Source organism: Cataglyphis hispanica, chromosome 25, assembly GCF_021464435.1.
Source record: "Cataglyphis hispanica isolate Lineage 1 chromosome 25, ULB_Chis1_1.0, whole genome shotgun sequence".
Classification (NCBI taxonomy): domain Eukaryota; kingdom Metazoa; phylum Arthropoda; class Insecta; order Hymenoptera; family Formicidae; genus Cataglyphis; species Cataglyphis hispanica.
Window position 1 is genome coordinate 3,005,083 of NC_065978.1, and position 26,696 is coordinate 3,031,778.

Here is a 26,696-nt window from a genome sequence, read left to right on the forward strand (position 1 = left end):
TAATATATATATAATATTAATATATCCAAATATATCCAATAGCACGTATGCAATATTTTTGTATTTATTAGCAATACAGCATTCTCTAGATTTCTATAGATTGCTTTAGATGTTACATAATTATATCTAAGGCATTTTCTGCCGTTGCATTTCAGCAGCATTAGTGTTATTTTTGCTGCCAGCATCCGATGTGGCTTTGGTATGCACAGGTCTATTGTAGTGTTTATCTCCCGGATGTTCGGGCTCAGATGACAAAGATTGTTTTTCGTGATTAGACGAATTTCCTAATGCTATTCGTATAGACTCCACCAAGTGTAGCGGACCTGAGTAACTTTCTTTTGTACCTGTGGATAAATAATAGATTGTAACAATATTTTTGTATTCTTTCGTATCAGTATGCGATATATGCTATCAAAGAAACTTAGCTGATTTCATAACAATTTAAAATTGTGATAAATATTTTTATCGTATGAAATTTTTGTGCCATAAAATAGACTCAAAAGCATTTATAACTCAAATATACTTCGGTTAATCTGGGCACAGAATTAGGAAATTATTAATAAAAATACTTACAGTTTTTCTTATAAAAGAAAAAATATTTTGATCTAATAACTAAAAGGTATTATGTATTTAGGTGATAAATGAATTGTAGAAATAAGTTATGCTCTTTCCAACAATTTACTTACTACTTGCTCTTATCCAAATATAGCTTTTTTAATTTTTCCAAGCAGACCATCATTTTGATCATTTTGAACATCTTGTCTCGCTTGAGTTTGTATCTTTGGACCTGCTGTGCCTAGAAAAAACAATGAAGCTACTGATGAAGGAGATTTAAAGCAATACATGTATTTTACAAGATTTTGAATCAATCTTTGTTATTTTAACTTTTATTGTTATTGCAAAAATTTTCCTGTGAGAGAGGAAAACTCTTTTGTTTCATTTCAAACGCCAATAAAATGCATTTCAAATGTTTATTTAATTAATAATAGCAGGTACAATCGAAGAAAACTCAAGCGACTCACAAGTGTGTGTAAATCGAGATGAATTATTATAATGTAAGATATAATAAGGATGTCAAAGGAATATATATTCTATTATAAATGACGATTGAATTTTTTTTTTTTTAAATGTTTGTCCTTACCGTCTGTTTTATATGTTACACCATATATATTGCCGGGGGTATCGGTCTCAAGCTCGGCGTACGCTTGTAACAACGCTCGCTGCTTATCGGTCAATTTTTTAGGCACTATGACTTTAATGGTCACGTAATGATCGCCGTAACCAACTCCATTGACCTTCTTTAACCCTTTGCCACTCAAACGGATCCGTGTGTGGGACGATGTGCCTGGCGTTATTTGGATAGTCTGATCCTCATATACGCCTTCCACTCGTATCGTACCGCCCAGCACCGCTTGTGCCAGCGAGATTCCTGCTTCGGTGTGCACGTCGGGGCCATCGCGGCGAAAATATCGGGACTTTTCTACACGGAATGTCACGAATATCTCCTTGTTACCGATCGGCATACGAATCGTTTGACCATCTTCCACTCCGGCGGGAACCGGTACTGTCACTCTTTTACGTTGTACCTATAAAAATGCAGCGATTAAAACATATGATAAAATAAGAAAATGAATTCTTGATGATAAGTGAACAAGAAGTATTCGTACCGTTTGTCCTTTCGCTTGACACTCTGTGCAAGGAAATTTGATGTGTATTCTTGTGCCTTGACAATATCGACAGGTCGAGCTCATTACGAAAGGGCCAGTGCTTATTGTTTCCATTCCTGTACCGTTGCAGTAGTGACATTTTGCCGGTTTCGTCCCGAGCTCGCAACGTGAGCCACGACATTTCGGACAAACGTCTATTACATTTACCTCGATATCTTTATTCACACCTCTGGCAGCTTGGGAAAATGTTAAATTCATTATTACCTGTGTAAAAAGAAGAGAATATTAGATTTAATAATGCTATAATAATTAGAAAATAAATACAACAGATATTTACTTCTTGAGCTGCTCCGAAACCGTATGTTGTCTCTGCAAAATCTTCAAAGTCATTAAAGGCTCCGCTTTGAAATCCAGCATCGCCAAATATTTTTCTAAACAATTCCTCCGCGTTAACAGATGATCTATATTGCCAGTGTTGATTGTAATTTTTGGATCCCTGATTACCCATTCCCATCCCCATTTGTTCAGAAGTTGCACCCCATGTATCAAATTCCTTCCTCTTAGTATCATCGCTTAATACTTCATAAGCTTCGGAAACTTCCTGAAACTTTTTACTAGCATCCGGATCTCCTTTATTTGTATCAGGATGGTATTTTTTAGCTAATTGATAATATGCCTTTTTTATGTCTTTGGCTGAGGCATTCTTGGAAACACCCAGAATCTCGTAATAATTGCGTTTTAACAATCTATTTGTTAAATGTATGGCTCTATGTGATTGCACTATCCTTCCTAAAGTATCTAAAATAAAAATAAGAAAAGAATTTTCATCAAACATCAAAAACTCTTATCTTAGATTACATATAGATTTTAATTGTTTAAGTATCTATTCTAGAGATATAGAATTCGATTGGAGATCAGATTGTATAATGCTGATTATATAAATAATGTCAAGAAAAAAAATATCTGTTGTCAGATTTTTCTGGAACATTGTATATATTCTATACACATATAGATAGCGCGAAATTATAGGTTATGTTAATGTGTTAGAAAATCGGCGTATGTGCAACACGTATTAAACGATGGCAGAAATGAGGGACATAAGTACGAGCGATTAAAACGCTGACGCGAGAAAGTCGTCGACGAACCGACGAAGGAACTACTTTGAACCTAATGTAATTCCATTGGACAATGATGTAATCCAAAAATTCGATAACGAAGGTATATACTTTACTTTTTTCTGCTTTGTCGCGATTCAGACAGCCGACAGTCGACGCAACGGTCATCAGGTGTCGCCGACACGTGTTGCCCTGCTGTAGAACGTTGCATGAGAATTTTTTTAGTTTATTGTTGCCAATAAAATTGATAGTTCTCGGAAGGAAAATCACAATCAGTCCTTTGCCGGTCGCCATGTTGCACGAAAGACGCATGGCGCATGGCGCATTGACGCATGGCTCGCAAACAGTCCTCGGCGTTACTTGCGCCCTCTACATATATATGCGATGACGCAACTTGCGCCCTCTACATATATATGCGATGACGCAACTTCTCAACTCACATCAAATTGTGTGTATATATAGCTGCGGGAAGACGTTAGAAATGTTTCGAAGCATTACATTAACCAATCAGAATAAAGAAATTTTTGCTCTTTTTGTCCTGATTAGTCAATCAAATGCTTCGAAGCATTTCTAGCATTTTTCCGACCGCAGCCTATATTTACGTTTCTGATTTGACCCTAAATACGTGACACGTTTTCCGAACGTTAGCGGCATGTCGAAGATAATAGAGTCATTGAAGAGATTGAATGTCGAGAATAGCATAGACTCAATCGAACAAAACAATGAGAAGATTGGTAAGAAGAGCGAGCTGACGTTATTAATGGAAGAGACAGTGTCACACGATCGAAACTACATTCTCTCCGTTTGTGGAACTCAAAGGTAAATCTTTTTATATTTTCTTAACATTTAACATTAAATCTGCAAAAAAAAAAGGAATAACATTTTTACTATTGTATTTTTTAAATCTGTATATTATCTAGCAATATATATTTTATTTTCAACAATTTAGGTAATTTTAATATACATGTTTAAATGTAGCTCTATAATCTTTCTTGAAAATATCAATAAGTTGGAACACTTTGACAATTAATTTGATTTTTAATTACGAATCATTGCTTGTTATATTACAGTGAACCAGAATTTAGAATCGGAGCAGCATTATCAGATCATTCATGTGTAATATATTCTGTTGGTGAGTCATTAAATCGAGTGATTACGCTAGAACACAATCAAGCGCCTATTGTGGGAGTTAAATTCAGTCATACTTCCAGAAATATATTATATACTGCTACTAACGATGGACAAATCACAGCTTGTGATTTGCGTGCTAAGGGAAAGGTCGTGGCAGAATTTAAAGGTATTATCTTCAATAAACAATTTTTCATTGTAAAAACTTTAACTATTATAATATATTCTTCTTATATTTTAATATATATTTTAGATAGCACAGAGAATGGCAAAACAAAACCTTTGGCCAGCTTTGATATTAACTGTGATGATAGACTCATAGCTGGTGGAACAGAACACACAGGTGGAGATGCATTTATTTTGTTTTGGGATGTGAGATATAATGGTTCTAAAATGGAAAATAAAAACAATCTCCTTGGTGGATATTGGGAATCTCATATGGATGATGTCACTTGTCTAAGTTTTCATTCTGTAAAGCAGAATGTCTTGGCATCTGGTAGTACAGATGGTCTAATGAATATATTTGATCTCACGCAGCCTTCTGAGGATTTGGCCTTAACATGCTCATTGAACACTGAATCATCAGTGGTAAGAGGAATATCTTGCACATTTAATGTGAAATAGAGTATAGAAAAAATTTTTTATATTAATATCAGTTTTTTTTCAGGATAGGCTAGGTTGGTTAACTGATGATTCTCTGTGGTGTACAACACATACACATACATTACAATTATGGGATTGTGAAGGTGCCAGTGCATATGCAACATTTATGCGAAATCAGTTGGTTGTATCACAGGTTCGCATATTTTTCTTCTTTTCATTATAATTCCTTGTATATATTTTTTTTTTATTATTTCTATAATTTTTCTTGAAGAATAATCTCGAGATGAATCTTGTTCTTTATAGAATGATGATCCTGATAGTTGCTATTTAGTGAGATTCCATGCTACAAATGCATTCGGACAACCATTTCTGCTAGCAGGTTCTAGTACAGCTAAAGGGTATTTATAGTTTGATAATTGATAACTTATCATAGTGTTTTTTATGACTATATATATATATATATATATATATATATATATATATATATATATATATATAATTCAAAAACATTAAAATTTTTAAAAATATGGAATTCACATTTAGTGAAATTATTCCTACAAAAAATTATTCCAGGATATAATTTCCCGACTATTTTGAACAGTATATTAACATGTATATCCAATCTATATAATACAAATTATAAAACATTCATATTCTTTTCAGGGAGAATCTAAGATGCTTGAACATCATGAAGAATCGTCTGGAAACATGTCACGAGATGATAGGAAATAAGCAAATAGTACGGGATAGTTGGATACATGAAAAAGTAAGTAGATTCAGAAGGAATTACACACTCTTCGCAACTTAAAAAATTATTGATATGATTTCGTATCTTCGTTTTGCAGAGTAATTGTTTGGTGACAGTTGGCGAGGGAAGTATTATCAATATATGGCAGCAAGCGGAAGCGACGCAACAAAATTCCTTCTGCAAGATGTTGACTAAAATTAGCAATGGAAAAGCTCGCGATCGACATCACAGAACTAAACCCTATTAAACATACAAACGATAAAAAGGTAAAGATTGTTATATACGAAAATTTTGTAAGAAATAAATGTACAATAAAACTAACAAAGCACGCCGATCGAAGAGTCATATAATTATACTATATATATTTATATTTTCCTCACATTCTTCTTTATTACAATAACAGTAGTATGTACATTTATAATAAATAGGTATATTATTTGTTTATGCGATTAATTATTCAACGGCGAATCACACTTATATACTGATTAAAAAATGCAGTCACGGGTACCGTGTAAATGCAAAGGAATGTAAATCACGTATAACCGCGAATATGTGGAATTAATTAGACAAAGAAGAAAAGAACAGACTTATGAAAACAATTTCATTCTGCCATAGCGAGAAAAACGGAGCATATGTCGACAATCATTATAAAAATCATACCGAGCATTACTGAATAGAGAATACTCTTGATTTGGAGAGTAATCAACCAAACAATTTTCAATAATAATAATATTAATAATAACAATCTGTAATAAATCTATCAATACACTTTGTGTTTGAAAATCGTTAAAATTCTCGAAGACATCTTCATCGCGATCCATGAGCATATCAATAACCAAACACACACGCCCGCTTATTATACATTATTATGTTAATATTACATTAACGATTCAAAAGACGATCGCAGTATAGCGAGTATCACAATGATAACAATAGATATAGTTTTAGAGCGAAACGGTACAGTAGGTACAGAGTGAACGTACAAAAATACTTCCCATGAGCATTAGGGACGTAAAGATTCGCTAAAACGTGGAAAAAACCGCGTTACTATAATTTCATATATCTTTCGATATCATCAAGGATATATATTGTATATATCCTTTTTCTCAAACTTTGCATCGCCATCCGCGTGACATTATTCTAGGAAAAAAAGATAGAAAACGCCACGAGATAGGCGCGCGTAGGCCGTCGCGCTAATCCTTAGCTGTTGCAGATTTGATTCTTCAATGCATGTCATACCACGGGCGATTGCATGTGTGTGACTTCATTTATTTATTTATATTATTAAGGATAAATCATTTTTCTCACTCTTCTTACCCCGAAAAAAGAAAACAGAATTTAATTACACACTACGTGATATCGTTAATTCGCTATATCGTATCGTGGTTTTTCACTCAATTTTACATAAGTGTGCAAAATGTTTTTTCGAATCGACTATATAAATTATACATTTCAAATTAATTTTGAAAATCAATTTGATATTACCTTATACCGACCTTTTGTTTTCTTTCTAGTGAGCGTTGCGCATGCTACTAGTGTTATACAATTTGAATTTATATATAAATGTCACTCTCGCGATTTGAAGTCGAACATTCACCCGTAGCAGACACTGTAACAGCTAATCGCAATAATAGTCTGAGTTTGAGCTTTTATTTTAGCTCGGCATCGCAGTAGATAGTAAGTATAATAGTATAGGTATAGATTCGTATATAATATATAAGTCATCGCTTATGTGTTTTTTTTTTCTTTTTTTTTCTCTCGCGTAATTCAGCATACCTTATGGAATACTTTTAAGATCTATTGTCACCACACGATTGATTGAGACGCGAGCAGCTGGTAGTATTACTTAAATTTTCTTAACGAGGTCAATTCATTAGTCGTTTTTTTTTCTTATCGTCGATCTATTACATGATCAATGATCAATCCTCTATTTAGCCTTCGTCAATTCGATCATATTGCATGCCAGTCTTATCTGTTAAGGAATGTATATTTACACAACGTTATATATATATTATGATCGTTTGTAAACCGAATAGTTTAGGAATCCATAATTCGGATGCGTATTGACAATCATCACAACAATGTTTTACGTATTAATGGAATTGTCGCGTACAGACTTATACTTTTCGAATTTATGAGAGAATTGATTCGATATGATAATCTTCGCTAAAGTAAATGCTAAACGCGCATACTGTATCCTCTGCATTTTACATACAGAATAATGAATCGGCGGCTCTGACGTATAGTATCTCACATGATTAAAAAATTCTTATTTGAAAACTTTCTTCGTTGATAAGCATGATACATGTATAAATAAAATATGTCAGACAGTGCGGAATATAAGATCCTCGAAAAGACGCGAATTCGGGATGATGAGGAATTCAGTGTACGCGAGTCTTGTACAATAAACTCTCCCAGTTTTCGTATTTCGCGTAGTTTCGTATAGACTTTAATCATTGATCTTAAGCAACGCAATAAATAGTGTAAAGTTTGTATAGACAATAATATAAGAAAAAGAACACTCTCAATAAAGAATAACAATATAATGGCAGTGAATAATCTCGAAACCAAATGCCAGATAGGAATTTCTCTCGTTATTTTATATATATTCGTATTTCGGTACTTTAGTGAAGAAAATACCGAAATGTATATCGTGTGCACTTGATGAACGGAATTATTTCTGAAATAAATAATTTTGGTCCAAAATAAAATGCATTAATTTCGAATTACGACAGTGATTTGGCACGCGTAACAATAGTAATAATAATTCATTATCGTTAAAGATAAATTTTACTTGTCGCTTTAGCATTAAAATACTTCAATAGTTATGATATAAGAATAGCCATCGCTCTCTCGCATTCACAACAACATGCATTCATAGAGATAACTCAGAAATGCGTGTATGCGTGAAAAGAGATACACATATACATGCGTACATTCGTCTTTTCATTCATAATCAATTATACGTACACACTCATGAAAAAGTATATATTCTTATGTATATATATATATGTACACATTCAATGTATATGTAACCATAATATATATGTATTCATCTATCTTGCATGTTTCAGCAAGCAGCAACAGGTTTGCTTAAAAGATTCGTCTAAAATCTTGTGTTTCTAAAACTGTCAGTCGGCTTAATAACGTAACGAGCAAGACTTTAACAAGATCAGCTGATCTACTTTGTTACATTAATACTTCTCCTTCTCTCTTTTTTTTATCTCGCGAGCATTTCTGATCATTACTCATAACTCTTAATAGAAATTGTATTTTATTCTTAACTTTCTTTCAAGGTAATTTCATGAAATTTGGCATAAAAATTATATTATTGCCATCAGTTGTAGCAGTTGGATACGTAATAATTATTATTTTATCTCCTTCTCCCAACTATACCGAGGCTAAATACTCGCATTTATTCATGATAGCATTATCGTAGCGTAGGGATAAGATGATTCTCGTATTGCACTCAAGTATGACCTCATTGGATGTGAAATATAGAACAGTAGGATCTTATCATAAAACGATCAAATCCGTCATGAAAAAGAAATGGAACATGAGAATGGACAACAGAAGAAGAAAGACGCAAAATGATAGAAAATTATGGTGAGCGATTTTAAGGAATTGTATCCGCGAAACACTGGATAAAATATATATTTGATTACCGCAAAAAATTTATGTCGAAAATCAAAAAGACTTAACGCGACTTCGGGGTTGACTGTTCCGCGATTGGCTGCGCGGCGATGGTGTTGGCGTGGAGGTTGGCGTGGTTGTACCAGTAGCGGCGGTGGCGCGTGACGAACGCGACGAATGCTTGCGACCGAATCGAAAGAATCGTCAGAAAAAGATCACCTCTTCCTCCAGCGGCTGCTGTTGTTGCTGTTGCGAGTGCTGCTCCGAGCTTCGCTGTTGCTGCTGCGCATATGAGACTTCGGGCGGAGAGCGAGTGATCCGAAATGAACGATTCGATGAGTACGTGTGACTCCCGCTGCCGATTCCGTGATGATGGCTATTTCCGAGCTCCGGTGAAGAGTACGCAGAACTGGTGACGATCGCCGGGCTACTGCCTGTTCTAGAGTGCCGATCTGGACTGTTATTACTCGCGGTACTGTTGCTTCTATTGATTGAGAAACAAACACATTATTTTAAAATATCAACATGATATCGATGTGAAACGAGCTGATCCTACCTTGTATTGTTGTTACTCCCGCTGGCAAGCTTTAGCGGCAGTTGCTGTTTGACTGGCAAGTTGCTTTGCACTTTTTGTTGATTTGTCGCGCTGATCAGATTCAGGGGGATGCGTTTGGCTTCAGATTGCGCTTTGCTGCGTGCAGTTTGCTGCATCGTTTCTGTGTTCTGTGTCAAGTGCGACAGGTGAATCGAGCCGGTCGTGGAACTTCCGACTAATGTAACACCCTGTCGTTCTAACGCCTCGAGCCGTCGATACAACTGATCTCGTTGCTGTGTCACATCTCGCTGCTCGGCGGCCAACTGCTCTCTTTGGCGGGCTAGCTCGGCTCGTTCCTCCTCCAATTGCATTTTCTCCTGCTGAGACGCAGCTTGAAACGCCGCTTTATCTCGATAATGCTGATCCTGTAGATTTCGCAACTCTTCCAATTGACGATTCGGATTCGGACGATTATTAGATGATTTACCCGTGCCGCCGTCTTTACACGCGGCCAGTTGCGCCTGTAGACTGTCGATTGTCGTCATCTGACTACTTATTATACAAACCAACGTATAAATGTGATTAGACAAACGTATTGCCGCCCACTGTTGATCCTTGTTCGTCTCTAATTCTGGACCTTCCTTCTGTTCGGGATTTTCTTTCGGTAACTCGCCGAGTTTCGGAACGGGAAGTACGGTATGCAACGCGTTTGGATCACGCAGCGGGTGTCTCTCCTAAAAGCAATTAGAGTACTTAATAATGATTACATTTTTATGTAACTGTAATTTTTATACTCTTGCTCTTTGTTTCCATCTACCTTGTTGTGATCAAAACCGGCGAAAGTTTCGGCTCTTCGAGGCACACAAAGAGCTGGCGAAACATAAGCTTCACTGTGACGTTCACCGGCAGAACTTAAGCTTCTCGATAAATTAGCGCCACCTACGTTAAATGACAACGAGCTAGCAAGACGTGTCGCTTCTTGCACGGCTACAAATACCTACGTTAAAAATAAAATTTATCTTTAATTGATTCATATTAACTTGATTAAAAATCTAATAAATGATTACAAAATATGATTTAGAATTAACATTGACCTCCTGCCATAATTGAGTGGTATCAGTCCTCTCGTTGTGCACCAACCGAGTGTAATCAGCGACTTCCTTCTCAAGTTTCTCGATTCTCTCATTGTCGCTCTCGTTCCCGTTCCAAATGTTCGCCGCTTGTAAAAGTCGCATTTGCAAATTGATCTTCTCTTCAAACAGCAGCGCCTGCTCAGTATCCTTTTTTCGCAATTCGCCTGTAAACACAATAAATTTTTCATTTGCAAATGTAATCGGCATACAACATAAAACATTAAAAATTATAAAAAAAGTTAGAAAAGATAGACATACCGACAATTCTAAGTATGTGTGATTCCTTAGCTTTGGCGATACGTTGCTTCTCTTCGACAGACACTAGCGAGATCGAGGAGGAGCGAATATCTCGCAATTCGTTACTATTTTCCATCAGTGCATCAGCTTCGTTCTCGGACTCCTGCGGGCAAGCCTCGACTGCCGATCGAATCGCCTGTATCCATAGTTGTTTGTCCTTTGGTTTCTGAATCTTCAGTTCAAACATTTCAGGTTCAGCCGGATTGCTGCTTATTAGGTAAATACTGGATTCCTGACGGGCTTTTTCGCGGACTAACAGCTTCTGCAGCGACACTATACCGGCTTTATTGTCAGGCACGAAGAACGCATATTTCTGATCTCTCTCAGCTAAGAAAAACAATATGTCTGAGAGAACGACCACTACGATGGCAGTCATTTTGCCGCGACCTTGCATCAAATAAGCAGTGCCCTCAAACTTCAATACTCTGTTGATTATGTCCGACTTTTTAAATTTGGCACCACGATACGTAATGAATGATTTCGCGTCAATCCTGTAGAAATATTATCATTTACAGTTTCGAAGAGATAAATACTGAATAAAAAAATAATCGTAAAAGGAAAAAGAATTTGAACTCACTTATTGTATATCTCTAATTTTCTATCTTCTCGTTCCTTATCGGCTACGCAGGCATCTACATCAGCTAAAATCTCTTTAACGAGAACTAGTGCTTTACGTAGATCTTCACCTTCGTCTTGCACAGTGCTAGTTTTAATGAGTGGCTCAATCAGCAATGGATATTTTGTCAAACGTTGAGTAACAAAAAGTATACACTCAGGTATACCTTTCTTTTTCAACAAAGGATTTGTCTAAAGACATAGAGATACACTATTTTATATTATACTGTTCACATTAGAATCCTACATGAATTCGTTTGTGTTATTTATTATTGTAACATACCTGACAGTGCCGTACAAAACGGGCGAAACGAGGGTCGTTACGCAGATAATACTTGTATGCCTCGACGGCGTCCCGGTGACGACTACAAAACTCCCCGTACGCGCTTTTCATGCGTTGCGCGTTATCACCTGAGAACTGCTCGACTAGAATGTCGACGATCGTGGAAACTACGGGATTGGCATTCTGCCGTTTTCGCAGTTTTTGCAAAAATCGCAGATGGATGTCGATCAAATCCCGCAATCGGGGGAACATACGTTCGAGATCCGGTTGACCGAGACGAAAGTGCCGTCGCAATCCCTCCGCGAAGATCTTTTCCATCGCAAGCAGCACCAGGCAATGGTGCTTCTCCGTAAGCACGAATTCATATATATGTTCCTGTCTCTTCACTTCGCGCTCACAATGATCGACGAGGCGCAGCGCAACGTTACGACCGATTGCAGAGCTCCAAGAATCAGGTTCTTCCTTTCCCAACGTCAGCTCGGGATCTATCTCTTCGAGATCGCCCACGGTGAATTGATGAACGTCGTCACCAAAATCAAATTCTTCCCATCCACTGAAAAAAAAATTTGTAGTAGTTTTTTTTCAGTTTCATTGGTTTTCAGTTTTATTACAGCGTTATGAAATATATACCAGCAACATTGCTATTTCGATTAATACATGGCCAAGTTATTATAATATTTATATATAGAAAAAGGAAAAAAAGAAGAGATATTTACAGAAAAAAGGGAAAAAAAGAGATATTTACAAACCTGGGAAGATCACGATGTTGTCCGCTCTCGCCATCTTTTTCTTCGTTTATCGTTTGACTGAAAGAAAGATACAGCTTTGTTTCATAAAGCATTACATGTGATTAAAGAAAAAATCTTATTCTCCCCATATAAACAATGCATACAACGTTAGGTTGAATTCCAGAGAGACTCTTGAAACTATAACGTATTGAAATGCTGGCCTTTTATTAAAAAAATTGAAGATTTTTATTTAAGATATTATTATGTTGCGTTAAAAAACTGTCTTTTCAGTTTATTTTAAGCCCCTATATAAATACAAACCTTACGTAAACGATACTTGACATTTTCGTTTAAACGTATATGAATCTTCATCTAATTCTTATACAATTAATATATGTATATTATATATATATATATATATATATATATATATATATATATATACATACACACACACACACACACACACACACACACACACACACACACACACACACAAAATGGGCCCAAACGTTTCAGCCAAGCTTTTTTATAAGAAATTTGAATCTGAACAAAAAGTTTTCTATAAACATGGGTCAAAAAATGTTTCCCTAAATAGTTTCAAATGTATAAAAAAGTGTTTTTTCGACTATTGATAGTGGCGATTTTAAAAAGCTGGTTATCTCAAAACTTATGGAACAAACTACAATCCTTTTGATCTCATTTGAAAGATAATTTAATTTTGTTTCAATACTTTTCGTTAAAAAACATATATTTTCACTGATATTTATAAAAATATATAAAATAAAATATCTAAAATAAGTGATTTCAGAGATTTTTTGGGCGTTAACTATATAAGAAAGCATTTTTTGATCCATGTTTATACAAAATTTTTTGTTCAGAATCAAATTTTCTATAAAAGTCTGGCCGGAACGTTTGCCCATCCTGTATATATATATATATAATATCCGATATATTATTAACAATAAGTTAGACTATGTTGTTATAATATAATTATTGTTAATCATCGTAATATATAGCCGCGATAAAGCTAACGAATTCAAGATAAATTTAAAGAAAAATTAAAATCTTTGATAAAAAGTGAATGACCTGCGACAACCTTTAAGTTCCTCCGAGCTCAGGTCGGGTGGGATAAACATAAGTATAATCACTTCCTTTTCTTCTGCTCCTATCATATCCTACAATTTGTTCCTAAGCTTCTCTAATTCATCAAGAACGCGGATTGACGGGGAAATTCAGAAAACAATATCCATTTTATGTATATTATACTGTAAATCCCGACCCGACCTAAAATCCCTTGATAAATTATTGCGAAAACTGTCTATATGAATGTTCAAATATGAAATCTCATGATGAGAACATTGAGAAATGCGGGAACAATAAGATAAAAAAATATGACGAACTATCTGTGATTAATTAACTGACAAGGCTGAACTGGGTGTAAACTGTGAAAAAAGGAAAGGAAGAAACTGTATGATAACACATGTCATGAACATGTATGTATAATATATATGTCTGATGTATATATATAATTATTTATCATGAAGAAAATACCTTATGGACTAACACACGTGAACTTACGCGCTAGAATTTAAGGCGAAGATTACAACGAGAAGAGATGAAACACAATATATATATATATATATATATATATATATATATATATATATATATATCTCAATGTATGGACACAAATCATAGAAGAAGCAAGCACAAGATCAGAAGCACAGGCAGGGCAAAGATATGACGTTTCTTCCTATATGACTATACAATACGAAAACTCGATTGCCGTTTGGGTAGATTCGTGGACAATATGTGTATATGTGTAGGTATATGTGTGCGAGAAAAAAATCGAGGAACGAGAGACGCACGCCTTTTTACCAGACGCATGTAAGAATAACACACGAAAAGAAACGAAACGCTTTCGGAACAGAATACAGGAGGAACACATCAGATATCAGAGACTTACTTGACTCCGAGTTTAGTAGCGACTCGCCGCCAAGGACTGTAGCTTGACATGGTTTTCTTGTGGCTGTTAATTTCCCTTTAATCGTCGTACAATCGATCGGTTTGCACGTGGTTGCACGAAGGGAATGCACGGGAGAAGGAAAAAGCACATAACTGTATTAGGGCAACTTCATTTCGCCTGTGTTAAGCTGTTTTTTCCTCCATTTTCTTGTTACTTTATTTTCTTTTCGACTTTATGCGTCGATCTATCTATCTTAACGAACCGTTCCCCATACGCAAGCAATTTTTATTTGTCAATAAATAGCCTTGTGTTCTTTTATCAAATGCGACATAAAATTGAAATTAAAATTGAGAAACTAAATAATCCTCAAACGTAAAGCTACCAAGTCAATGTGTTATTGTCATTGCTTTACGTTGTCGTGTAATTACGAATAATATCAATCGCTAATATTATTTCAAGTATTAGCTTGTGTCATAATAAATCAAAAATTAGTTGAGGTAGTCTGAGAATGATATTCTGTATAAGTAATACGTATAAAATGTAAACAATATTATCAATCAAGATGTAGGCGACGCGAGGCTGAACGCTAAAGCTTGCTGTACTATTGATGTTGCTAAACTGCAAAATTAACGAAGAAATAAGCTTCTGAGCCAGCCAAAGCCTCGGAGTAACAAGCAGACGCACAATTCTTTTTCGATTTAAGACTTTTCAAATATTTCACATATGTTATACTATTTACTATATATATTACAAAAAGTAAAAAATATTTTTATACTCAGTCAATAAAATTATTAAATATATTTTCGTTTCTAAAAATATATACAGTGAAATAAAAATGAATTCTAATTTGCCAATTGAGTTAAACAAAATCCGAATTACTCATTACTCATTTCGCACAAGTATAAGAGGAGTTGATTACAAACTCCGAGCTTAGGCACAGCGCCATGCCATTTGCGTGCGAATCTTGAACCACAGATACGCAGATCCAATGCAAAAAATGTATAATTTTCATCGATGAAACTTATATTACCTTCCGCTTCCGGATGACGCTGGCAGAGGCAACGACGTCGTGGAACCACGTTTGTTAATGCTGCTGTTACTTGTAATTGTAGAAACGCTCGATAAAGATTTTGATGCAGATTTGCTGGACTGATGTTTAGACTTGACACATTCCAGTATCAATTGATCCTTGCATCCTTGACTTTGATGAACCGATGCTCCGCAATCTGATTTGATAATACAACAATTTATTAAAATATAATACTACAAAAGTTAATTATTCACAAAAGGCGAGATAATCGCACATTTAACTTAATATAAATAGTTCTCTTACTGTCGCAATGAAGGAGCGGCTTATTCGTCGAATGTTTCATACAAACATCACACAATAAGCTTCCTTGAGATCCTACTGTCATCGTTACCCATAAATGTTGCTGATTGGTTTTCTTCCCGCTTTTATCCTGAAATAGCATTTTAGTACGATTGATTGATCAAAAACGTCTTTATTAGATATATTGCGTAATTGCAATTTAGTTATCGATTTACCTTCTTTTTACGAAAGAAGATAGAACCGCGCTTTCTTCTAGTTTTTTCGGAATGATGATCATCATATGCAGTACTACTGAAAAAATCAGCATAAATGTCGACATTGTTCAATTTCATATAAGACGTTTAAAATCATATCTTGTGTGATCAGCAGTGCAACTATAAAAGCATTTCGATCTAATCACAGCTTATTATAAGATATAAAGGTATGTACGTGTGTGTGTGTATAGCCTCTGTGCAATCAAAGCTATGTGTTCAAAAAGATATGTATAGCATGCACAAGCTTTGTATGATATAGCAATTTTCGTGGATTGGCATTTAAAAAATTCAATAATTTTCGTCTAGTAAGTCTTAAGTGACATTAAACTGCCATAAAACATATGTATGAGGTGCTATCGAAAATTTTCCGGACTTACTTTATAAAAAATGTTAGACTTATCTTATTTACAATTAGCCTCCGAAATAGTCTCCTTGTGACTTTATATAATTATCCCAGCGCTTCTGCTATGCTTCAAATTTTCTCTGGAAATTTTTTTACTGTAACGTATTTTTACTGAAACACATCATCCATTTTTTTATTCCCAAAAATAAAACTGAAGCAAAAGGCGACATTTCGAAACAATACAAGAGATCGAGACCGAATCGCAGAGGATGCTTCACACGCTACAGCAAAAAAATTTCCAAGAAAAATTTGCAGCAAGACAAAAGCGCTAGGATGGCTATATAAAATCACAAAAAGACTATTTCAAACGGAGGCAAATAAGGTAAACCTAACATTTTTTATAGAGTCCGGAAAATTTTCAAGCACCTCGTACATACATACATACATATATATATATATATATATATATATATATATATATATATATGCATATGTGTGTGTGTGTGTGTCTTATTTAAAAATAATAAATGTATTTAGATTCTACGTTTGATTTTGCAGTTGTAATATAACTACAGACTCTCTTTCTATTTGTGGCTGACAAAATTGATCGATTGGTGGCAAACCGGCGTACAAACCATTTCCATCAGAGACATTAAAAATATATTTGCAATATCATAAATAACGTGATTGATATATGAAAATTTTAAAGCATCAAGTTTTACTCACTCAGTCAAAAGCTCGTCAAGGGATATCTGAACACTTGGAGTGCCCTCTCGATCTTCATGGAATTCGTGGCTGTGTGGTGTATGAAGATCCTCGGTTTCTGTCTCACTCCCGCTACCCTTTTCGTTTCTTTCATGACGGCTGTTTCATGCAGGTTTGTATAGCAAATTTTCAAGTACAAACACAAACTAAACGACTATCGTGTAAAATAAAATATTATAATCGAGATATTCTCCGATATTATATTATAGAAGAGCACATCGATATAATATTTTAAATAGCAAACTGCTTGCGTTTAAGAAAAATGATTACACGGCAAATATGTTCAATGAGAAAGAAAGGGAGAGGGGGAAAGGACGGAGAGAGAGAAGGGAAGAGCGGAAGGGGGAAAAAGAGAGAGTGAGAAAGAGAGAAATGTATACTATTATTACTATTACTTTTCCAGATCAATACTGGATATATATGTCTTATTTATTATTTTAGTCTCTCGTATAAATAATGAATGTTTCAAGGTATTAATTATATTAATAAATAATAGCAGACAAACTGATATGGCATTTTCTTGCGTTCATGTTTCATGTGGCTTATGATACAACGACACGCAAGCAGTCATGCTAAAAGATCTATATAATGCAGAATGTTTTAAGCATTCATGAATGTAGACATCTCTCAAAAAGAGAAAAAAAAAACAGAGACATCCCCATTTTATTAGTTTAAAAAAGTTCATGCACGGACATACGTCTGTGTTTATATTCGAAATAAGTTTCTACTTGTGCGAAAAATTGAAAATCTCAAAAAAAGAAAAAAAAGAAATAAAATGTAAATATATGCGCGTAAAAATACATGACACACATGAGTACCTACGCACGCATGAATGTACACGGCGCGAAATGTGCACATGTGCATAGCTTTTTGTGCGTTAATTTATAACAAGATCGCAAGCTAGATTACTATCGAAATAACTTAAATGGTGTTCTTGTTTAAAAGACATAATCTTCGGTTATAGAAAATGTATGTAGTTTCTAAGATGTTTCTAAGATGTTTCTTCATCCATCTAGCTATACGATCTTCATCTATTCGTATAATAGACTTACGCTGCAAGTGAAGGCGTTGTCCGAGTTCCGGTTTCGGCTAAATGCGCGTGAACTTGCGGTGTAACGATCGAGGGCGTAGATATGGATTTCTGAAGAGGTAAACGCGAACCAGTCAGCCCTGGCATTAAACTGCTACTTTCTGTTAACCTCTGACTATCCCTCTTTATGACTATCTTCTGATATTCACTCTGTCAAACAAAAATTCGCTATGTAGTATGCCTATGCACAAGAGGGAATCGCATCCCTCAAAGGATCTCTGAAATTTACCTGTACAAGATCAGCTTCGTTCAGTGAGTGAGTGCTCGTTTGTGATCTGCATGCCCGATTGCCTACGCTTACCGGTCCGGCACATGATTTCCCATCTAATTCTAGCTCGTTTTCGCTGTCTAGGCTACTTAAACTAATGCTGCGTTGTCGCTGAAACGAGTAAATGGGGTACGTTGTCATTGTGTGGCGAGCATTAGAGCGGCGGCTGCGGCGGGAAGCGTATAATGCAAGCGACCAGAGCCAGCCATGCCACCATAAAGCGAGAGTATCAAGAGTAACCGGGCATTTGAGACCGATATAATTTCGACGAGTTCAGATCTCGATGCTACGTAGAACATGCACGCGAAGATAAGATATTTTTATATGTTTTACATTTCTTAAATAATAGAAACGCACAGCATTACATAAATAATGACAAAATATTTTTTTGCGTAGCATCAAAATCCTGCGGCATCGAAACTTGAACTCACCGAGATCGGATCGTGCCCTGGTTTCAACAAGTAACGGACGATATTAACCATATTTTGGGCCTGCAGATGATTCTGCCCAGAGTATCGACGATTACCACGCCGACTCTCTTCCAGATCTTCCAGATCCCCGGTCCAGCTGCGTCGCCTGTCTATACCCTGCGACTGTTGCGTGCGAGCGCGACCGCCTACCGACGGGAAATGCGTCGGGGAACTGTTGGTGGAGCAATTAGCAAGGAAGAGATCTGGATCGGAACCAGTGTCATGATGATTGTTACCGGAACGAGATACGAGCTCGGCGGTGATCAGCGGACACAAGGACGGGCAGGAGGAAGTCAATCTCTGCGGAGAGTCAGAATTGTTGGACACGCGAATATGGTACCCCAAAGTACCCAACGTAAGGTCTCGCATACGCTGAATGCAATCATGGATCTCGTGCAGTTGCTGCAAGTTCTCCTCTGTAAAAAAACAAACCGTATTACTCGCGTTAAATCATATTGAATTAAGAATGGTCGATTGTGATTCAGAAAAACCAAAGCTTTATTAAATTTTGCATCTTTTATTTCTATAATTTATACGTCAATTATATGTTATTATTTTAATATAAATTAAAAAAACTATATAACTTGTCAAACGTCTAATAAAACAGCAAATATCGATGCATTAAATTTCAATTTTATATTCTTGTATTTGCTATCTGCTAAAGCTCATGAAACATTACCTAGGACCGGATAGTTCTTAGCCAGACCGGGTGAGTGCGGGGTGACGCTAATGATGGGTACCAGAGGATTAGGCTGGGTTTGTATATTAGTGCCGAGTGCGAGCAACGGATGTTGTTGCTGCTGCTGTTGCTGCCGTTGGTGCTGCTGTTCCTCGCCGCTGTCGGACATGACGATCGACACTTTGTCGGTATTGTCTTTGGTGATGTAGCCAATTTCCGTGATTATGCCGCCGTGCAGACTCAGGCCGCGCAGATCTCCATTAATGATAGGCGGCACGCGATCGCAGTCGGAGTGCGATGAGCCAAGGTAATCGGTTATTACATCCTCCTCGCTATCCTCGCCGCTGTTCGGACACTCGTCTGCAAGCATACACGACGTTCTGACAAGTATATCTTCAAGATCGGCAAACGATATTGTCGCCATCGTTCCTGGATATTAATTGTCTGTAATATCCTGTATTAATTTAAATTTGAAAAGACCGTGATATCAGGAAGACTCCTATTACCAGACTCCTCCGTTCTATTTTAGGATATTACTGTGCGCAACAAGGGACACGGATGTTAAATTTTTCGTCGCTCGATAGCGAAAGCGCGCGATGGAGTGAGGGGATGGTGTAAAAAGAGCAAAGTAATTTATTGGCGCGATGCATACGGCGCGTCGTGTGTAATCGAAGGAAGAGTTCCAAAGCGCGATACCGGAAAACTGATATCTAAACGTCGTCCTCCTCACGCCGCCTCACTATTGACTCACTAGGGCTTGGGAACAAACGAGGGACTCTGCGACAATCGCGCCGGTCGTTGCGACGGCGTCATCTCCACGGATTCCGCTCTCTCTCTCTCTTTCTCTCTTGGATACCGCATAAAGGCATATTCAATGAAAATCAGGTCAAATCACGTATTCCACCAACGACAACTTGCGTCCTGCTTAAGTAAGCGGATAACGTAACATCATCCTCTTGAAGATTTTCCTTTTTGATGTGTTTTATCGAAACAAACGCTCTCTCTTTCTCTTTCTCTCTTCGAATATCGTCAAGTATATTAACATACAAACAATGAATCGGGCGACCAAACGCGAGTGTTAAATTTTAAAAATTTCACAATTTCACAACGTCGTAGAAACGTGAAATCGAAGAAGAAACAACATTAGTTGTTTATTCTCAAATTATACATGGTTCGAACAATCTCTTGCATTATCTTGTCCGTGAGAAACAACTCGGAGAATCGTAATGTAACGCGTCGCATGGTAAGAATCAGGTAAGGTACAACTATAAGGTTTGATTCAACTTGTGCCGCAGCTGTTGCAGCCGCCGCGGCTCTTAATTTTGACATACGTAGGATGCGAAATTTATCTATAATTTTCGTGTTAATAATATCGATGTTTTTTACACGGCGCTGCCGATACTGTCAATTGTAGTTCGCGTAGGATTTCTTACGGATTTTTCTGCTATCTTTCTCTTTCTCTCTTTCTCTCTCTCTATCGTAGGCTGCACAGTCCCGCATATACAAGCCCCGAGCATATCCTTTCCCAGGATAGGTCTTTTCTCCTCGATCTTCTCTAGCAATATATAATCGCGGATTTCATCGCTATCAATGTGACGAAAATCTTGGGACGAATGCGCGCGAGATAATAGCGTACCGTGGCCGGAGCGACTTTTCCGGGTGGAAAGGGGCTGACAGACTGTTGCTTTTCCCCCTGTGTAGCTCCCGGAGCGCGAATTGATCCGCTGGTCCGCGCGCGCCACTCCGCCGTCTCCGTGCACCCCCGCGACCCTACAATTCGCCGCCGCCAACCTTCAACTCGCGTTTCCTTTACCACCACCACTTCTATTGGCATCAGCGCAGCGGAATGTTTGTTAGATTTGTATCTTTCCATCTTTCTCTTGCGAAGTGTGGCTCCATACGAATCTTCAACTGCTGTCCGCTTCTGGATATCTCCTAATTTTTTCACGTCCTTCCGCAGATAATAATCTTTCAGCTTTCGGAAATTTTCTTCTTCTACCTTCTTTGGAAATTCTATTGAGAGATGTAAAACGTTCTAAATATCTTTATGAATAAACGATTAATTTCATCAATATCGATTAAATTCAAGTTCAAATCTGTGTCCGAGTCTCACTTTCTGCAAATAGAATTATAAAGAGACGAAGAGAGAGAATTATAGTTGAAGGTTACGATCGATTGATATTAGTGAATTCGTGAATTAGAGAATTTCTCGTTAAAATTTTATTAAGATAAAATCTATCGAGAAATAACTTTTTTCTCTTTATAATATTGAGATTTTAATCCGTTAGAATTCTTCAATCTTTAGTTATTTATAACTTAATAAGTAACTTATAAGTTAAAGTTTATAAGAACTGATAATGAGATGCTTCGATATTAGACATATATATATATATATATATATATATATATATATATATATATATATATATATATATATGTATGTATGCATCTGTGTGTGTGTATTTCGTTTAAACTTTAATATTGTTTTAAAAAGATACGATTTTCGAAATATCACATGCTAATCTTTCCATATAAATTTATAAATTATAATTGACAAAATTCTGTATGAATATTACTATTATTATTAATTATTAAAATTATCATATAATATTTTATTAATTTCAGTCATTAAAAAATTATTTGCCGATAATCCCAATTGGAATGCTTGCTTTATATATATTTAGATAAAACTGATAACTATGAAAAATAAATATGATGATAAATATGAAATAATTTCAGAATATGAATTTATATATATATAAGAATTTTCGTATAATTTTTTTTAAATGTTTTAAAACATTTTTGAAATTAAATTTCATATGTTAAGACTGATATTATAAGAACTATTAGCTCTTTCTACATTCATATTCTATATTTATCTAAATGCAAGATATAAAAGGAGAAAGAGAAATAAATGTGTCTTACATTTCTAAACGCATTAAATAATTAAATACTTGTGATTTTACCTCACAATAAAATTCTCCATTTGTTCCAATATTCATATCTTCAATACATCGTCTGACAATTTCTTCATCTGACAATTCTCTATCAATTTGCTGCGAAAAGGTTTCGCCGCAATAACAAATATCGACGATACAAACAACAACCCTTACCAGGATTGTTCTGAGAGCAAGAAAGAGAGAGACAGACAGATGCAATTGTGTTATTCCAGTTGGCATTTGAATGTAGGCCGCGCTGACTCCGACTTGGTATTATCAGCGTTATTAAATATTCTGATAGTAATGATTTTCGCTGGGGTAGCCCGTAACGATCGGCCCCCCTTTGTCGTGAGAGAAAGAGAGAGAGACTTCTCTCGTCAGATCGCCAGTATTCGATACAGCGATACTTATTGGCTTGCACGTGGAGGGAAGCCTTTTAGCGCTTGCATGGTAATTATCTTGTAAATGACGATACGAAATTCCACGTTTGCGTTAAGAAATCATAACTGGGATATACAAATTTCTCTCATTCTAAAGAAAGTTTTGATATCTTTTTTATATGATGCATTATAAAAGGATATTTGGGCTAAGATTAGGTGTAAATTTTGAATTTTTAAAGTTTAAAGTTTAAAATTTTAAAGGTATAAGATTTTAATATTTTATAATTAAAGTTATAAAGTTACAATATATGTTCACAATGTTGTAAATGTTTAATAGTCTAATGAATGAATAATGTATACCGGAAGCCATCCGAAGTCGCAAAGCAAAGATTAAATAAAAAAAAAAATTATATGCTAAGATTAAGATGAATATCAGTCTCTTCTGATTTTTCTTCTTCCTCTCATAAAGGAATAACTGATTGTTCTGCAGAAAAATTAAATGTATTATTTTCGTTGTAATGTACACAATAAGCGTAAAGCTGATATAATTAAATTTTAGATACTCATGGAATGGAATTTTTATAATAAAATATCGCAGTAAGAGTTTTACTGCACCGTCTAATGTTAATCTCGTTGCTTACTTTAATGCACAAGTTAAACACAGACGAAAATTTACAGATTAAGTTCCTCCAATAAGAGGTCTTGTATTCGTGCAGAAGCATGTAATACGAATATAATGTAAATGTAAGAAAGAAAAGAAACTTCTGCAGTTAAGCTTAATTAATTTTTAAAATATTTCAAAAGAAAAAAAATTCTTAAAACCAAAAAGCATGTTGAGATTAATAATCTATAAATGTAAGTATAATTTAATATTGAAAAACCATTTGTAAAAATAATTATTTAAATTATATGTATGTATACATATATATAATATAATTAAATTAAATTTTTCAATATTACAAACAAAGAAAAAAAATTATTTTCTTAATAAAATGATCTTATCTTACTGTTAATAAAATGATGATATGTATAAAAGTCTTTAATCCATCAAATATATATATATATATATATATATATATATATATATATATATAAATATTATACTTTTTATAACATAAGTATATAAGTCACATAAATATTCTCATATATATATAAAATATAATATAAAACTAATATATACTGTGTATATTTCAAATCTTTTCTAGGATGTAGAGAAAGCGATGTGTATGTGTATGTGTGTTGCTCTTCTACTTGATTCACATGGTATTGATTACCTCAAGAATATTCTTTTGTTTCTGTTCTGACATAAATAGCAATGATACATATATGCACAAAACATATCAGGGTTATTCCATGTGAAATGCATCTTATTCCAATATATACATACTGGCACATTTCTCCTAAGATTTTATGCAGTATTCATTTATATTTTTCAAAAATTATACATAACTAATACTTTTTTTCCACAAAAATTCCTTATTTAATAGCAAGTCACTCCAATATGAAATATTGCACATACAATATTATATTTTAAAGCTGTGATGTAATCACTGCTAGATTATTCTTATCAGTCTTTAAAATTTAAACTATTGGAAATTTTCCAGACATTTAAATAAATACTTTTTTCTCCTATATCAATATCTGTCTTCTTTTAAATATAAATTTCATTTTTCAAAATATTTAATGTAAAAATTCATATGTCTTATTTAGTATAAATCGTATAGGTATGCCGTATATGTCACGTAATAAATATAAATATATGTATATATATATATATATATATATATATATATATATATATATATACGTATATAAGCGTATAGTTTGATTTACGGCAGGCACGCACTGTACCTACACGCCTACACAACAAACGGCCCGTCCACGCACTTTCCTATGACAGGCAGAGAAAGGCGAGTCGAGCATACAAATGCGGTGAAAGACTCACCGGATGAAAACGGGGCGAGCACCTCCTGTCGCTTCTCCATCGCTCCTCGCGTCCTTCTTGCACGTATCCTCGCCTTACCTCGCGTTCTCGCTGTACTTCGACGACCGCACGCAAACTGCAAACAGTCGAAAATAAGTCTCACCTGAGGAGGAGTGCGACGTTTGCGAAATCGTAACGCTCTTTCACGGAGCACCGTCGTCTCGGGAGCAACGTCGCTGTCTCGAGCGGCGATTTTCACCGCGTGTATACACGCGAATGCGAATTCTTGGCGCGCGTATATATTCGAGATTCAAAATCGCGAGCGGAGAAGGAAAAAACGAATAATCGCGCGCGCGCGCGGACGCGAAATCGAGACGACGGAATCGGCGTCGAGGAGAATGCGCTTTGTACTCGCGCACTTTGTTGCCGCGTTGTTGAGGAGGGCGCCGTCGTATTGACAGGTGGATCGCGTGAAAGATACGTACCCAGAGAGGTGCGATTCTATCCCATTTAGCTGTGTCGCGCACGTTTCACGGCCGTTATTATTCCGTCTTGTCCGATACGGCGGGATTCGGTTCAGTAGCACTGGCTGATAACACAGTCTCGCATCGTCTCGCGGGCCCACCGTCAACGACACGATCAAGGCACGTCGACCATTTTGTACTAGTCGCAGTGCCGTATTAGTTTATTACGTACGCCATTCTGGGGTGCCCCTCCTAAAAAGAAAAAATTTCTAGCATTACTAAATCAAAGTTCTTTATATGGAAAGCTCTTACGTACCTACGAAAGAAGATTGCATAAATGATGATAGACATTGGAAAAAAATCAATCTTATAGCTGATTGTTGTCAGCTTTATTTGCGATTTCTTTTCTCCTTTTCCTCTCTCGTTTGAATATTGATACACTCATTTGTAAATATAGAAAATGGTAGGATCGCGCCGAAGTTTATCTAATCATCTCTGACTTGATCTGATTTTATTTAAAAACAAAAAAAAGAAACGGAATTAGGCGAATAAAGAAAGTGCATACAACGAAAGAAATAAAGAGATTTATGTTTAGAGAGATGTGTGTTTAAAATCAAATATCAGGCAAGAAGAAAAAAGATCGTAGAATATTTTGTAGATCGATAAGTATAGTGTTAGAAAGAATAAATAAATAATAGATATTAGATGTCAAATATAATAATAATACATACAATTTTTAGTTTTGCATTTAGAATAAAAGCAATAATGAAATTTTTGTAATGAGACGAATAAGGATGTCTTGAAAAGTGTAAAAGGCATAGATAAAAGAGAATAGGAGTTGCAGGATGCGAGATTCTTCAATCGGAGCAAAATGTATTGGTCTTCGCTACCCGTGATGCTTTGCGAAAAGCCGCGAGAGCCAATAATATAAGTCTATCTTATTTAGCATCTTTTTTTAATAACGATTGCACCACTCGGTACAAGTGCACAATCGATTCTTTGCATCGTGCAATTGTACCGAGACTGAGGGATTAATGATATCTTCCTTGGATTTTCACCTGGACCGTGACGTCTCTTACTTTCCTCTGTGGTAGAAGAATCGCTTGAGAAGGAAACAATATATGTTTTCAATATTTAACAAAAGAAAAAAAATTTGACATCTTGACGAAAACTATTTTGACAGTAAACGTATTCTTTAAAATAAGAGAAATAAAAATAAAGTAAACAAAGTTGTGAGTACACAATTTCCTTAGCTTTCTTTAAACAATTGACTGTAATGGACTGTACTGGAATGTGGAATGTGAAATGCTTTAGAAATACATTCGAAGATCTATCC

General features: G+C 35.5%; 3 protein-coding genes across 9 annotated transcripts; 1 reads left to right on the plus strand and 2 right to left on the minus strand.

Annotated features, from left to right (window-relative positions):
• Positions 1 to 5: 5 nt before the first annotated feature.
• LOC126858382 (protein tumorous imaginal discs, mitochondrial-like) lies at positions 6 to 3,113 on the minus strand. Of its 2 annotated transcripts, XM_050608654.1 has the most exons (6): positions 2,899 to 3,113; positions 2,005 to 2,465; positions 1,668 to 1,931; positions 1,142 to 1,586; positions 687 to 796; positions 199 to 344 (listed from the first exon to the last, which is right to left on the minus strand). In XM_050608654.1, exons 1-5 carry the CDS (start codon positions 3,092 to 3,094, stop codon positions 696 to 698), a joined length of 1,467 nt encoding a protein of 488 aa, XP_050464611.1. In that variant the 5' UTR covers positions 3,095 to 3,113; the 3' UTR covers positions 199 to 344; positions 687 to 695. The 2 variants fall into 2 exon arrangements, with proteins under 2 accessions (XP_050464610.1, XP_050464611.1); XM_050608653.1 differs by lacking the exon at positions 687 to 796 and having other exon boundaries at positions 6 to 344.
• Positions 3,114 to 3,250: 137 nt separating this feature from the next.
• Positions 3,251 to 5,828, plus strand: LOC126858388 (WD repeat-containing protein 89). The gene is made up of 7 exons (XM_050608661.1): positions 3,251 to 3,601; positions 3,853 to 4,079; positions 4,164 to 4,498; positions 4,578 to 4,706; positions 4,817 to 4,911; positions 5,177 to 5,279; positions 5,359 to 5,828. The coding sequence occupies exons 1-7, from the start codon at positions 3,435 to 3,437 to the stop codon at positions 5,506 to 5,508; spliced, it is 1,206 nt and encodes a 401-aa protein (XP_050464618.1). The 5' UTR covers positions 3,251 to 3,434; the 3' UTR covers positions 5,509 to 5,828.
• A 740-nt stretch (positions 5,829 to 6,568) lies between these two features.
• LOC126858371 (A-kinase anchor protein 13-like) lies at positions 6,569 to 25,809 on the minus strand. 6 transcript variants are annotated; one of them, XM_050608619.1, is made up of 19 exons: positions 25,677 to 25,809; positions 25,382 to 25,612; positions 24,918 to 25,032; positions 19,654 to 20,013; positions 18,936 to 19,390; positions 18,466 to 18,615; positions 18,199 to 18,386; positions 17,108 to 17,245; positions 16,000 to 16,072; positions 15,788 to 15,914; positions 15,485 to 15,680; positions 12,507 to 12,563; positions 11,758 to 12,310; positions 11,437 to 11,666; positions 10,821 to 11,350; positions 10,524 to 10,726; positions 10,247 to 10,426; positions 9,451 to 10,163; positions 6,569 to 9,378 (listed from the first exon to the last, which is right to left on the minus strand). In XM_050608619.1, the coding sequence occupies exons 3-19, from the start codon at positions 24,955 to 24,957 to the stop codon at positions 9,099 to 9,101; spliced, it is 4,473 nt and encodes a 1,490-aa protein (XP_050464576.1). In that variant the 5' UTR covers positions 24,958 to 25,032; positions 25,382 to 25,612; positions 25,677 to 25,809; the 3' UTR covers positions 6,569 to 9,098. The 6 variants fall into 6 exon arrangements, with proteins under 6 accessions (XP_050464576.1, XP_050464575.1, XP_050464581.1 ...); XM_050608618.1 differs by having other exon boundaries at positions 16,000 to 16,075; XM_050608624.1 differs by having other exon boundaries at positions 18,984 to 19,390; positions 25,677 to 25,808.
• Between the last annotated feature and the right edge of the window lie 887 nt (positions 25,810 to 26,696).